The sequence below is a fragment of the Entelurus aequoreus genome, linkage group LG17 (genome assembly GCF_033978785.1).
Source record: "Entelurus aequoreus isolate RoL-2023_Sb linkage group LG17, RoL_Eaeq_v1.1, whole genome shotgun sequence".
Taxonomy (NCBI): Eukaryota; Metazoa; Chordata; class Actinopteri; order Syngnathiformes; family Syngnathidae; genus Entelurus; species Entelurus aequoreus.
Window position 1 is genome coordinate 20,928,930 of NC_084747.1, and position 15,070 is coordinate 20,943,999.

The 15,070-nt window shown below is 44.1% G+C and overlaps 1 protein-coding gene and 1 non-coding gene across 2 annotated transcripts in view; one reads left to right on the plus strand and one right to left on the minus strand.

The window, feature by feature from the left end:
- The window catches only part of LOC133632644 (stromelysin-3-like), a 67,268-nt gene that overhangs the window by 3,825 nt on the left and 48,373 nt on the right, over positions 1-15,070 (minus strand). Inside the window, exons 2-7 of the mRNA XM_062025190.1 lie at positions 4,595-4,824; positions 3,246-3,389; positions 3,023-3,156; positions 2,640-2,947; positions 2,363-2,567; positions 2,033-2,293 (exon numbers count right to left, since the gene is read on the minus strand). Of these exons, the coding sequence (XP_061881174.1) occupies positions 2,033-2,293; positions 2,363-2,567; positions 2,640-2,947; positions 3,023-3,156; positions 3,246-3,389; positions 4,595-4,758 (1,216 nt within the window). The 5' untranslated portion in view covers positions 4,759-4,824. The remainder of the gene's footprint in view (positions 1-2,032; positions 2,294-2,362; positions 2,568-2,639; positions 2,948-3,022; positions 3,157-3,245; positions 3,390-4,594; positions 4,825-15,070) is intronic.
- trnae-cuc (transfer RNA glutamic acid (anticodon CUC)) lies at positions 11,600-11,671 on the plus strand. The gene has a single exon. It is a non-coding gene; the product is annotated as a tRNA-Glu (tRNA).

A 15,070-nucleotide genomic window follows, 5' to 3' on the forward strand; every position in this document is an offset into this window, starting at 1 on the left:
TTGGGTTCATCGTGAACTTTTTGGGGTAAGTCCATTTGGGGTACTTGGGGACCATGGAAATATTTGGGGTCTTCTGGGACCTTTATAGGAAAATAATTTTTTGAGGGGGTACTTTAAGTCAAACTTCCAGTACTGGCGTCCTCGGATAAATTGGGCGTAGCCTGGGAAAAACCACAGGAAGCTTTGTGAAAGAGTTCCCCAACCCGTCTGAGGAACTTCACTTTCCCTGACTCTAACCTGATTTTCTACCTACGCGGCCCAAAAAGAACCCATTTAAGTCCGGGAGGGGTCTGGGAAAGGTCCCAGAAGAAGCCAAGTGCTCCGACCCTAGCCCCGCCACCAGACACTTTGGGTTCATCTTGAACTTTTTGGGGTAAGGCCATTTGGGGTACTTTGGGACCATGGAACTATTTGGGGTCTTCTGGAACCTCGAGAGGAAGATGTTTTTTTGAGGGGGTACTTTGGGACCTTTAGGTCTGTTAGTCCTTTCCCAACTCCATTGACTTTTTCCAGTAAAAATTCTAGTGCCTTAGGGGACACTTCTGGTAAAAAAGAGAATCTGACAAACTTGTCTTTCCTACCTCCTTCTCCTACCGCTTGCCATTCTCAGGGTCACAGGGGGACTGGAGCCTATCCCAGCTGCACTCAGGCAGAAGGCAGCATTTTAGAAAACTGATATTTGATGGCAGTAAAACTTTTGAGGTGCAATACTGTAGCAAACCCTAAAGTTCCAAAAAGGACCATCTTCCCCCAGAGGTCTTGGAGGACTCCAAAACAGTCTCAGTGCTCAAAAAGTCCCAACATGTATCCAAAGAGTGGTTCCCTTTTCACTACATTTTGGACCTTTTACCAGTGGGACCTTCCTGGACCCCTACAAGATCCAAATGAGTTCCATTTGGACCCTGTAGAATTAGGTCAAGGTAAGGGAAAGTTGAGTTTCTTAAATGGGTTGGGGCACTTACAAAATGGGGCTGGGACTTTTAGGGGCACTTTTTATCCAAGATAGTCTAAGGACTCAAGAAAGGACCATCCATTTTCTACCGCTTGTCCCTCTTGAGGTCACAGGGGGATTAGAGCCTATCCCAGCTGCACTCAGGCGGAAGGCGGCAATTTTGAAAACTGATATTTGATGGCGGTAAAACTTTTGAGGTGCAATACTGTAGCAAACCGTAAAGTTCCAAAAAGGACCATCTTCCCCCAGAGGTCTTGGACGACCCCAAAACAGTCTCATTGCTCAAAAAGTCCCAAAATCTACCCAAGGAGTCCAGGGGTGGATCACTTTTCGGTACATTTTGGACTTTTTACCAGTGGGACCTTCCTGGACCCCTATAGGATCCAAATTAGTTCCATTTGGACCCTGTAGAATCAGGTCAAGGTAAGCGAAAGTTGAGTTTCTTAAATGGGTTGGGGCACTTATAAAATGGGGATGGGACATTTACTGGCACTTTTTTCCAAGATAGTCTAAGGACTCAAGAAAGGACCATCCATTTTCTACTGCGTGTCCCTCTCTAGGTCATGGGGGGATTAGAGCCTATCCCCCAAAACAGTCTCAGTGCTCAAAAAGTCCCAAAATTTACCCAAAGAGTCCGGGGGTGGAGCCCTTTTGGGTGAATTTTGGACCTTTTACCATTGGGACCTTCCTGGACCCCTACCAGTGTCTAAATGAGTTATTTTGGACCTTGTAGAATCAGGTTAAGGTAAGGGAAAGTTACATTTCTTAATTGAGTTGGGGCACTTATAAAATTGGGATGGGACATTTAGGGGCACTTTTTTACCAAAGTATCTACTTTTATCCAATATAGTCTACAGACTGCGGAAAGGACCAACGTACCCAAATGTCCCAAAGTACCCCAAAAAAGGAGAATCTTTCCCTAAAGTTCCCCAAGCACCACAAATAGTCCCAAAGTACTGCAAAACGGATTTACCCCTGAAAGTCCCAGTGCAATAGCTCGCTAGCACGCTACCTCTGCTATCAGTGGCTACACTGCTAGCAGCCACTAGGGGGTGCACTAGCATCTGAGGATGGCAGTACCGTAAGCATCCCTGAAGGTGGCGTCCACGTCAGCGGGTATGCCGCTCCAGTCGCGCATGCTGCGTGGGTACGTCGAGTCCAAGTGGTTCTGGCGAGGACTGAAGCGCCAGTAGCTTCCCGAGCGGAACAAGTAGGTGTTGTAGTTGGAGTCGTGACCCCAACGCAGCGCCGCCTGGATGCCTGGCACTGACAGACCCAGCCTCCTGATGGACTCGGGCCCACGAACCTGCATCTCCGCATCAAACACCCAGTAGCTCTCACCTGAAGAGACGCAACAAAAGGCAATTTTGTTTGGATCAAACGGATCGGCACATGGCATCCAGGGCTCACCTTGAAAGAACCAAATATTTCCCGCCTTGTCTTCAAAAGCGGCGTCGATATTGTCCGGAATTCCCCTCCAGTGGCGAGACGCCAACGCGGGATAACCGTTTTCCAGACGTCCGTCCCTGATTCGCCACACGTAGCCCGACTTGAAGAAGAAGAGCTCGCCACGAATCATGGAGGCGGCGTCAAAGTCCGTCTGGCAGACGTCGGGCTGGCAAGAAGACCAGAGGTCACAAGCTCATGAAGAGGACAACAAGAAAGTGCGAGGTCGCCTTCTGCTCACATGAGAGACGATCTCGTTGGTCTCGTGGTCAGACGGCGGCGGCCGAGACGGAGGTGGAGGCGGCCGAGACGGAGGTGGAGGCGGTGGAGGTGGCGGTGGAGGCGGCGTTGGCGGTGGTGGAGGTGGTGGCGGAAGGACTCTAGGAAGAGTGCCATAGAGGTACTGGATGCCTCGCTTGTCGTCGTCACTCAGCATGAGCGGGTAGGAGAAGGAGTAGTAGGCGGACATGATGGCGCCCGGCTCCTCGGAGTGCAGCAATCCCAACACGTGTCCAAACTCGTGAGCCGCCACCTGGAGGAGATCCGTGCCTGCGACACGAAAAGGGGGACACCTCACAAAGAGCTCGCCAGTCAAAGTCCCGCTTTGTTTGGACTCGGCCTCACCCATGTGGTTGCCGAGCGTCCACGACTCGTCGTAGTCGAAATGCATGTCGCCTTCGCGGTGCGTTTTGGGGAAGAAGGCGTGAGCCAGTATTCCACCCGGGCCGTCGAAGGGGAGGCTGTCTCCGTGCCAGTACCTGCAGGTGCACAAAACAATGGAAACTACACCTGCGTGGAAGACCACCTCCTTGTGTCCTCGCAGGCACATCGAGCGGTGAAGTCCCACCTGGTGAAGTCGATACGGATGTCGGCCTTCCCGCTGCGGATCTCTGTGAAGGTGAGCGGCGTCACGTCGCTCCAGATCTTCAGAGCTTCCCGGAACACTCGACGGACCTTCTCCTCGCCCATTTGCCATGGGAAACGCACAATCCTGAGCGGCCGACAAATTGAACGTGTCGCGTTAGCTCGTGTCACGTTAGCTTGTATCACATTAGCTTAAATCACGTTAGCCCGCGTCACGGCACGTTAGCCCGCGCCACATTTGCGTGAGTTGCATTAGCTTGGACCACCTTTGCTGAAATTACGTAAGCTTTCATCATTTTAGCTTGTGTGATGTTAGCTTGAGTCGCTTTAGCTTGTCTCACGTTAGCTCAAGTCACGTTAGCCAAATGAAGTCATGATAGCTCACGCTTTTGTCCCGTTGGTTTGAGTTACGTTGGTTCAGATCACTTTAGCTTGAGTCACGTTAGCCAGCATCACGTTGGCTTCAGTCACGTTAGCTCACGTCACGTTAGTTTGAGTCGTGTTAGCCTGTCTCACGTTAGCTCGCATCACATTGGTACGGATCACTTTAGCTTGCGCTACATTAGCTTGTGTGACGTTAGCATGAGTCATGTCAGCTTACGTAATGTTAGCTTGTGTCATGTTATTTTGAGTTGCATTAGCTAGCGTCACGTTAGCTGGAGTTACTTAAGCTCGCGTCACATTAGCTTGTGTCCCGTTAGTTTGAGTCATGATTCACTCAGATGTCTTTAATTAGAAATATTTTGAATACTGCTGGAAATAAAATGGGGGTAAAAACGTCAAAAAAGTCAACTTTTCACATTAAAAGAGTATTTTTATGAGGATAAAGTTTTTCAAGTCGGTGGATTCTTTTCGATGTTGACAGGAAATGTGAAATCACATGCGCTAAAGTTCTTGAGCATGTGGCCAGGTGTGCACGTTTGCACACGCTCAGTTGCTCACCAGGAAGAAAAAGCGAGTAAAAAACAGGAAATAGTTTCCTAATCCAAAGTCTTACATCATTCGATACGTTTACGACTTTGGCTTTCTTTCAAGCGCCCTTGCTCTGTTTTAGACTCAGACTCTGACATCAATCCAATTCTAAAAACTGATCAGGACTTCCTGGCTTGTGGCAGAACTTGCTGAGTGTTGCAGCCGGAAACCCCCACCCCACTCTTAGCACTTTAGCACCTGTCTTTTTTGGAGAAAGGGGGACGCCGCCGGTCTTGCTGGACCTCATCAGTTAATCAAAACCAGAATCAGTCTGTGACCGTCCCTCGGCCTCCATAGGACCTTGTTTCTGAAGGAGGGTCCCTTTGATTACGGGACGTAAACAGGAAGTCGGGCAAGTACCTGTAGGTGAGGTCCGTCTTGTCCAGCCGTCCTCCGTAGAGGACAAAGCGCCTCTGGCGGTGTTGACCCGGGTAAAGGATCTCCCTGTGGTTTGGATAGTCTGGAACGCCGCAGCGAGGTCGTCTCCACAAGTTGGACGTGTTGTTGGACGCGTCCTTCACCATCTTGTCACGAAGGTGGGGAAGTTTGGATCTCTTCTTAGGGTCAGGAAACTTGTCTGCATGGACCTGCTGGGAGTGAAGGAAAGACGTTCTTTGTACTCCTTAGGGCACTTGTAAAATAGAACTAGGACTTTTAGGGGCAAATGGATTGTGGCCTATTTACTTTCACTGGAAAAGTCCATAGACTCAAGACCACCTTTCCCTAAAGTCCTTAAGTACCCCAAATTGTCCCAAGGTACCAAAATTCCCCAAAAAGGACTTACCCCTGAAAGTCCTTGTGCTCCAAAAGGTCAGAAATATAAAGAGTCAAGGGCCAAGGCCTTTTTGGGAAACCCCATTTTTGTATAATTGAGACCACTTGGGTTCTTTTACCCTTCCAGGACCTAAATGGGTGTATTATGAACCTCGTAGCTACTGGATTATGGTTAGGGTAAGGAAAAGTTTCTTGTACAGTTTGGGGCACTTATAAACTGGGGCTTGGACTTTTAGGAGCACTTTTATTACCAGATTATTACTACTTGTATCCAAGATGGTTCATGGACTCTGAATAGGACTGACCTACCCAAAGCTCCCAAAGTAATCCAAAATAAACCGTGATCCCCTAAAGTTCCTAAAACATCCCAAGGTCCCAAAAGTACCCTAAAATGGATTTAGCCCTAAAAGTCTGAAATGTAGCCACAGAGTCCAGGACCAGGGCCCTTATGACTGCGTTTCAGACCTTTTGGGCAACCCCATTTGTCATTGGAACCACTTAGGTCCTTTTGTGACCTTTCTGGACCCCTGTAGGACCTAAATAAGTGTAATTTGGACCTCGTAGATACTGGATTAGGTTTAAGGTAAGGAAAAGTCTTACGGACGGTTTGGACTTTTATTTTTTTCACCAGAAGTGGCTCCAAAGGGATTGGGGCCCATCTACTTATATCCAAGGCAGTTCATGTACACCAAAAACATACCTAAAGGTCCCAAAGTAATCCAAAATGGACCATGTTTCCCTAAAGTTCTCAAAATACCCTAAAAGTACCTCAAAAAGGACCCCTAAAAGCCTGAAATGGATCGAAAGAGTCCTGAGCCAGTGCCCTTTTGGGGTAATTTTGGACTAGTCTAACACATTTTTTATTGGTACCATTTGTGTTCTTTTGTGACCTGCCTGGGTCCCCCCAGGGCCTTTTTGAGATTTTTTCAGACCTTTAAGCCAACCCCATCTATCGTTGGGGTCACTTGAGTTCTTTTAACCCCTCCAGCACCTAAATGGGTGTAACATGGACCTCGTAGATACTGGATTAGGGTTAGGTCAAAGGAAAGTTTCTCGGTCAATTTGGGACACTTAAAAACTGGGGTTTAGACTTTTAGGGGCACTTTTTTGTTTTTACCAGAAGTGGTCCCAATTCCCATCTACTTGTATCAAAGATGGTTCATAGATTCCAAAAACGACGAACATACCCAAAGTAACCCAAAATGGACTTTCTTCCCTTTAAGTTTCCAAAAGACCCTAAAACGTCACAAGGCCCTAAAGTACCCTGAAATGGACTTACCCCTAAAAGTCATAGGGCCAAAGAGGCCGGGCTATTTTGAGTGCATTTCAGAGCTATTGGGCACCCCGAAATATTATTGGGACCACTTGGGTTCTTTCAACCACTCCAAGACCCAAATAGGCGGAAATTGGACTTTGTAGATACTGGATTAGGGTTAGAGTAAGGGAAAGTCACACGAACGTTTGGGGCACACAAAATGGGGCTTGGACTTTTTAGGGGCACTTTTACTAGAAGTGGCCCCAAAGGAATTGAGGCCAATCTTCTTGTATCCAAGATGGTTCATGGACTCCGAAAACAACGAATATACCTAAAGATCCAACAGTTACCCAAAATGGACAGTCTTCTCCTAAAATTCCCAAAAGACCCCAAAATGTCCCAAAGCCCAAAAGTACCCTAAAATGGACTTACCCCTAAAAGTCTGAAATATACCCAAAGAGTCTGGGACCAGGGCACTTTTGAGTGCATTTCAGACCCTTTGGGAAACCCATTTATCCTTGGGACCACTTGGGTTCTTTTAACCCCTCCAAGACCTAAATATGTGTGATTTGGACCTCGTAGTCTCACAGGCAGGTTGGGGCACTAATAAAATGAGGGTTGGACTTTAAGGGGAACTTCTTCTTTTTTTTTTACCAAAAGTGGCCCTAATCCCTTAGTATCCAAGATAGTTCATGTACTATGAAAACAACAAACATACCCAAAGGTCTCAAAGTAACCCAAAACTGACCAGTTTCACTTAAAGTTCCAAAAAGATTCCAAAACGTCCCAAGGTCCACAAGTACCCTAAAATGGATTTACCTTAAAAATCCGAAATGTGCCCAAAGAGTCTGGAGCCAGGGCCCGTTAAGGTGCATTCCGAACTGTTTGGGCAACCACATCTATCATTGGGACCTCTTAGGTTCTTTCAACCCCTCCAAGACATAAAAAGGTGTAATTTGGACCTCGTAGATAGTGGATTAGAATTTTAGAGCACTTATAAAATGTAGCTTGGACTTTTAGGGGTAGTTCTAAACCAGAAGTGGCCCTAATCCCTCAGTATCCACGATAGTTCATGTACTCTGAAAACAACAAACACACCCAAAGGTCCCAAAGTAACCCAAAACTGACCATCTTCCCTTAAAAATCCAAAAAGATTTCAAAATGTCCCGAGGTCCACAAGTACCGTAAAATGGAGTTACTTTAAAAGTCCGAAGGTGCATTCTGAACTGTTTGGGTTCTTTCAACAGGTGTAATTTGGATCTCGTAGATACTGGATTAGAATTTTAGAGCACCTATAAAATGTAGCTTGGACTTTTAGGGGCAGTTTTTTTTTTACCAGAAGTGGCCCCAATCTCTTAGTATCCAAGATACTTCATGTACTCCGAAAACATCTAACTTACTTAGCTTAGACTTACCCTAAAAGTGCGACATGTACCCAAAGACTCCAAGACCTAAATAGGTGTAATTTGGACCTCGTGATAGTGGATTAAAATTTTAGACCTTGGACTTTTAGGGGCAGTTTTTTTTACCAGAAGTGGCCCCAATTCCTTTATCTAACATAGTTCATGTACTCCGAAAACATAGTTACCCTAGACTTACCCTAAAAGTCCGAAATGTACCTAAAGACTCCAAAGCCAGGGCCCTTTTGGGTGCATTTTGGACTGCTTGGGCAACCACATTCAGCCATTGGGACCATTTGGGTTCTTTTGTGACCTTCCTGGACCCGTGCAGGGTCTAGAATGGTTCAACTGGCACCTTGCTAGATACCTAAAAAACTGAATTAGGGTGTGCACCAACTGTTGGACCATTGAGGCCGTGCGTGAAGGCTAACAGGACCATGGGGGGTGATCGTAAGCCTGCTGCATTAAAAAGCATCACGGTGGACTTCGCACTCAAAGAGGACTAAGAAGGAAAAACCCTTGCTAGAGTTTGGGGGTCTGGTTTCAAACAAATGAGCAGTCGTCACCTGTCAGTCGTGTCCTCACCAACAAAAGACCCTAAAGTGATGTTCTACTGTAATAACAAAGTAGAAAGAAACCCCCCAGGTGTTTTTGTTTTGGGGGGGGACTGGCGGCGACTGGAGGGGCCCCAAAGATGAAGAATTAAAGTCCACAAATCAAGTCCAGATGGGCGCTCCACTTCTAAAAGTCCCAATTTCCTCCCTGCGATGCATCAGCTTGTTAGCGTCGACGTTCTGTTCTCAGCACCTGACGCCGCCGCAGCCAGCATGGCCGCCAGTCGCACAAAAGAAAGCACTTCATTAAGACCGCCGACATCTGCAACATCAAGTCCTGCTGCCGTGGACTTGAAGCGGACTTCTGTGGGTCAGCAGACGACCCCAACCAGCGAAACCAGGTCTCAGCTTTCAAGGCCGTAAAACCGCCTCGGTTTGACCTCAAACACCCCGACTGTGCGTCTAATGAACTGTTTGACCCCCTGGCCTCGGAGCTGGGACATTTCACCGCAGATGTCAAAGTTCATCACCAAAAACACACCACTGCTAGCTAATCGCTGGCTTTTTCTTTAGCTAACAACACATGTCGTCCTGAAAGTTTCCAGCTTTGAAGAACAACAAAGGCAAGATGGACTGATCGACCCTAGCTAAGAAGCTGTGAAAGACACTAACAACAGTGCTAACCAATAAGCTGGCAAAAACGCTAACAGAGATACTAGATGCTAACAAAAGCTAACCAATACCTTAACACAGACGCCAACAAAAGACCTCACAAAGACTATAAGAAACAAGCTGACAAAATAAGCCAACAAAGACGCTAACAAAAACGCAATTAAAATAGCTAACAAAATAATTACAAAAGTTGACCAAGACACTAACAAAAGAGCTCACAAAGATACCAACAAAAGAGCTACCAAAAACAAACATGCTAACAAAAGAGCTAACCAAGACGCTAAAAAAATAAACTAACAAAGATGCTAGCAAACAGCGAACCGAGACACCGACAAAAAAAGTTACCAAAAAGCGAACAAAAGAACTAACCAAGACACTTGCAAAAAAGAGCTAAGCAAGACATGAACAAAAGAGCTAACAAAGATGCAAAAAAACCTAACAAAAACGAAGACAAGAAAAGGCTAACAGGAAGCTAAAAAGGTAACAAAAGAGCTAAAAAATTTAAAAAAACAAGATACTAGCAAAAGAGCTAACAGAGACGCTAACTAAAGAACTAACAGACACGAACAAAAGAGCTAACAAAGATACCAACAAAAGAGCTACCAAAAACAAACATGCTAACAAACGAACTAACAAAGACACAAAAGAGCTAACAAAGACGCTAAAAAAATAAACTAACAAAGATGCTAGCAAACAGCTAACCGAGACGCTGACAAAAAAAGCGACCAAAAGAACTAACCAAGACACTAGCAAAAGAGCTAAGCAAGATATAAACAAAAGAGCTAACAAAGATGCGAAAAAAAGCTAAAAAAAAAAAAAAAAGACAACAAGAAGCTAAAAAGGTAACAAAAGAGCTAAAAAAAGACGCTAACAAAAAAACTAACAAAGTCACGAACAAAAGAGCTAACAAAAACGCTAAAAAAAAGGACTAACAAGGAGCTAAAAAGGTAACAAAAGAGCTAAAAAATTTAAAAAAACAAGATACTAGCAAAAGAGCTAACAAAGACGCTAACAAAAGAACTAACAGACACGAACAAAAGAGCTAACAAAAATGCTAAAAAAAGAAATAACCAAGACACTAGCTAAAGAGCTAACAAAGACGCAAACAAAAAATGGACCAAGACAGTTACTTAAGAGCTAACAAAAACGCTAAAAAGATGCTAACAAAAGAACAAAGACAATATTAAAAAATGTTAACAAAAGAAGTAACAAAGACGCTAACAAAAGACCTAACAAAGACGCTAAAAAAGATGCTAACAAAAGAACAAAGTCACTATTAAAATATGCTAAAAAAAAATGCTAACAAAAGACCTAATAGAGACGCTAAAAAAATGCTAACAAAAGACCTAATAGAGACGCTAAAAAAATTCTAACAAAAGAACTAAAATAGCCATAGTCCTGTGGCTGACTCAGCAGCATTTTCTCCATCTCACTCGCCAGCAGACAATTAGCGTGTCACTTTTTGCCGAGCGAGCAACAAGTCGGCCATGATGCTTTGTTTACCGCGGCACGGGAGAGACACGGCACAGGTAGCGACACGTCCACGCGGGCTCTCGGCCAAGACAAGACGCAAGAGCGGCGTCTGACACGAAGTACGTGGGGAAGACAAGTCTGTGCGTGGAATTTTGATGGACAAGTTTCTATACGTCGAAAACTCAGAATCTTCGTGCGTACAAAAATATTCAGACTAATAAAAGCTAGCATACGCACACAAGTTGGGAGTAGTAAGTGTGCATACCGCCTCATGTCACACCCTCCTATATATATATATATATATATATATATATATATATATATATATATATATATATATATATATATATATATATATATTTATTTATATATATATATATATATATATATATATATATATATATAATATATATATATATATATATATGTGTGTGTATATGGTGCTATCACCGTGTAGCTAACAACTATGATATTACAAATAATAAATAACAGATGTTCAGTGTTACATGACACTTCTTAGACAGTCCCAGAGACCAGACTGAAGAATTCAGCCATCGATCTTGCTAACTCTCACACGTTAAGCTAGCATGCTAACCCATCCATCCATTTTCTAGCGCTTGTCCCTCATGCTAACATCCCACTAAAATCATAATTTATGATATCACGCACGTTTTCCTTCATGTACGACTCCACCTCTGAGAGGAAGAAGTTGCTCATTACAGACATGCGTCAAGTCCCTGGTGATCTAGTGGTTAGCATTCGGCGCTCTCACCGCCGTGGCCCGGGTTCGATTCCCATTAAGGGAAAATAGTATTGTGGCGACAGAGAGTACCTACAGGGGAATTAGCTCAAATGGTAGAGTGCTCGCTTAGCATGTGAGAGGTGGCGGGATCGATGCCCGCATTCTCCAGTGGAACTTTTTCGACGGGGGATAAAAAAGGAGATTAGGAAGCTCGTTGTACATATATAAAAATACAACATACACACAAATATATATTTGCAACTGTGTTCTTTCAGAGGTGGAGTCATACATGGTGAAAATATGTGCGTAACTTTCATCATTGATGACTTTAGCAACAATTAGCTTAAATGGTAGCACGCTAGTTAGCATATGGGAGAGGTAGCGGGATTGATGCTTTTCTTAAGATAGCACGCTACCATTTAAGCTAATTCCTGCTAAAGTCATCAATCATGATATCACACACGTTTCATTCATGTTCATACAAACGTCGATAAGTCCCTGGTGGTCTAGTGGTTAGGATTAGGCGCTCTCACCGCCGCGGCCCTGGTTCGATTCCTGGTCAGGGAACTTGGCATTTTAGCAACTATGTCTGAGTGGTGAATAATGTGACAACTTCAGAGTCCCTAAAAACATGGCTGACAACATTGTCAAAACTTGTTTTCGTGTGCATTGATTGATTGATTGAGACTTTTATTACAGTACAGTACATATTCCGTACAATTGACCACTAAATGGTAACACCCGAATAAGTTTTTCAACTTGTTTAAGTCGGGGTCCACGTTAATCAATTCATGGTAAGAGAACGTGGGCGTCAATCTTGCTACCTAGCTAAGATAACTGGGGTCTGAGACTTGTTGGTGTCAAACTACAAGGTCAGCCATGTTTTTAGGGACTCTGAAGTTCTCACATTATTCACCACTCAGACATAGTTGCTAAAATGTTAAGTTCCCTGACCGGGTATCGAACCCCAGCCGCAGCGGTGAGAGCACCAAATCCTAACCCCTAGACCACCAGGGACTTGATGCGTGTCTGTATTTGCCGCGGCCCAGGTTCGATTCCCGCCAGGGAACTTAAAATTTTAGCAACTATGTCTGAGTGGTGAATAATGTGAGAACTTCAGAGTCCCTAAAAAACATGGCTGACCTTGTAGTTTGACAACAACAACATTGTCAAAAGGTGTTTTCGTGTGGAGAACACAGTTGTCAATCTTGTTACCTAGCTAAGCTAGCATGCTACCATTTGAGCTAATTCCCCTATAAGGGAGGTTGGCACAGGGATTGGGATGTAATACACCTCCAAAAAAAAGCATCCATACCGCTACCTCTTTCAAATGCTAACTGGTGTGCTTTACAGGGGAATTAGCTCAAATGGTAGAGCGCTCGCTTAGCATGTGAGAGGTAGCGGGATCGATGCCCGCATTCTCCAGTGGAACTTTTTTGACGGGGATTAAAAAAGGAGATCATGAAGCCAGATGGAAGCTTGTTGTACATATATAAACATACATACACACACACATTATATATATATATATATATATATATATATATATATATATATATATATATATATATATATATATATATATATATATATATATATATATTTGCAACTGTTTTCTTTCAGAGGTGGAGTCATACATGGTGAAAATATTAAAGTTAAGTTAAAGTACCCATGATTGTCACACACACACACAAGGTGTGGCGAAATTATTCTGTGCGTAACTTTCATCATTGATGACTTTAGCAACAATTAGCTTAAATGGTAGCACACTAGTTAGCATATGAGCGAGTTAGCGGGATTGATGCTTTTCTTACATTTTCATTTTCTTGGAGGTGTATTACACCACAATCCCTGTGCCAACCCGCCCTTACAGGGGAATTAGCTCAAATGGTAGCATGCTAGCTTAGCTAGGTAGCAACATTGACAACTGTGTTCTCCACATGAAAACACATTTTGACAATATTGTTGTTGTCAAACTACAAGGTCAGCCATGTTTTTTAGGGACTCTGAAGTTCTCACATTATTCACCACTCAGACATAGTTGCTAAAATGCTAAGTTCCGAATCCTAACCACTAGACCAAAATGTGTGTGATATCATGATTGATGATTTTAGCAGAAAATAGCTTAAATGGTAGCATGCTAGCTTAACACGTGAGAGTTAGCGAGATCGATGGCTGAATTCTTCAGTCTGGTCTCTGGACTGTCTAAGAAGTGTCATGTAACACGTGACTGTCACACTCAAAGCGTGAGTCTTAGTGGCTCTGAAGCTGGATCCCGCTAACTCTCACATGTTAAGCTAGCATGCTACAATTTAAGCTAATTCCTGCTAAAGTCATCAATCATGATATCGCACACGTTTTCCTTCATGTACGACTCCACCTCTGAGAGGAAGAAGTTGCTCAAACAGACATCCATCAGTGGTTAGGATTCGGCGCTCTCACCGCCGCAGCCCGGGTTCGATTCCCGGTCAGGGAACTTAGCATTTCTATAGCTCAGTTAGCTCTCTATAACAAGATCTGATAGCTCAGTTACAGCTCTTTTTTATTACCAAATCTGTGTTATATGTGTTTTATGTTGCACGATTGCACCAAGAAAAATTCCTAGTTTGTGAACCCGTTCTCAAACAATGGCCATAAAAACTATTCTGATTCTGATTCTGATTCTCACCGCCGCGGCCCGGGGTCGATTCCTGGTCAGGGAACTTAGCATTTTAGCAACTATGTCTGAGTGGTGAATAATGTGAGAACTTCAGAGTCTCTAAAACATGGCTGACAACATTGTCAAAAGTTGTTTTCGTGTGGAGAACGCGGGCGTCAATCTTGCTACCTAGCTAAGCTAGCATGTTACCATTTGAGCTAATTCCCCTGTAAGGGAGTTTGGCACAGGGATTGTGGTGTAATACACCTCCAAGAAAATGATGACATGCTAACTAGTGCGCTACTATTTAAGCTAATTCTTGCTAAGTCGCATGCTAAGCAAGCACTCTACCATAAGAGGTATTTCCCCTGTGGCCAAAAAGTTACCTGAACGGGAATCAAACCCAGTCCAAGGCATTAAGAGCACTGAATCCTAACCACTAGACCACCAGGGACTTGATGGATGTCTGTATGAGCAACTTCTTCCTCTCAGAGGTGGAGTCGTACAAGAAGGAAAACGTGTGTGATATCATGATTGGTGACTTTAGCCGGAATTAGCTTAAATGGTAGCGTACTAGCTTAACATGTTAGAGTTAGCGAGATCGATGGCTGAATTCTTCAGTCTGGTCTCTGGACTGTCTAAGAAGTGTCATGTAATACTGAACATCTGTTATTTATTATTTGTAATATCATAGTTGTTAGCTACACGGTGATAGCAGCTAGCAGTCCAAACGCTTTACAGGGGAATTAGCTTCAATGGTAGCACGCTAGTTAGCATGTGAGGGAGATAGCAGTGTGGATGCTTTCCTTGGAGGTGTATTACACCACAAACCCTGTGCCAACCCACCCTTACAGGGGAATTAGCTCAAATGGTAGCATGCTAGCTTAGCTAGGTAGCAAGATTGACAACTGCGTTCTTTACACGGAAACACGTTCTCAGGCTATGTCTACACTAAGTCGTTTAACACCTTAAACGAATAATTATTTAGCCTAAGCCTCGTTTCAGCCACACTAAACCAGCGTTTAAGGTCCCACTCCTCGGACAATTTTTTACACTGGTAAGTCAGCCGTGTAATTCTTGAATCTCCGGCACTTAGCTTTGTATGGACTCATCGATCGTTTACAAAGTGAGTTCGGAGAGGAAGTGACGCCAGAAAGACCTCACCCACACAGGAAGTGACGTCAGAAAGAACACGCCACAGCCAGCTTCATAATAAAGCTCGGAGCTAACCACTGGAAACGTGAAGACGAGTCATCCGGACATACCCGTGTTTCTCCTTCCTCTACATGTACAGACGCTTGTGGAAATCACACATGAATACCTTCAGA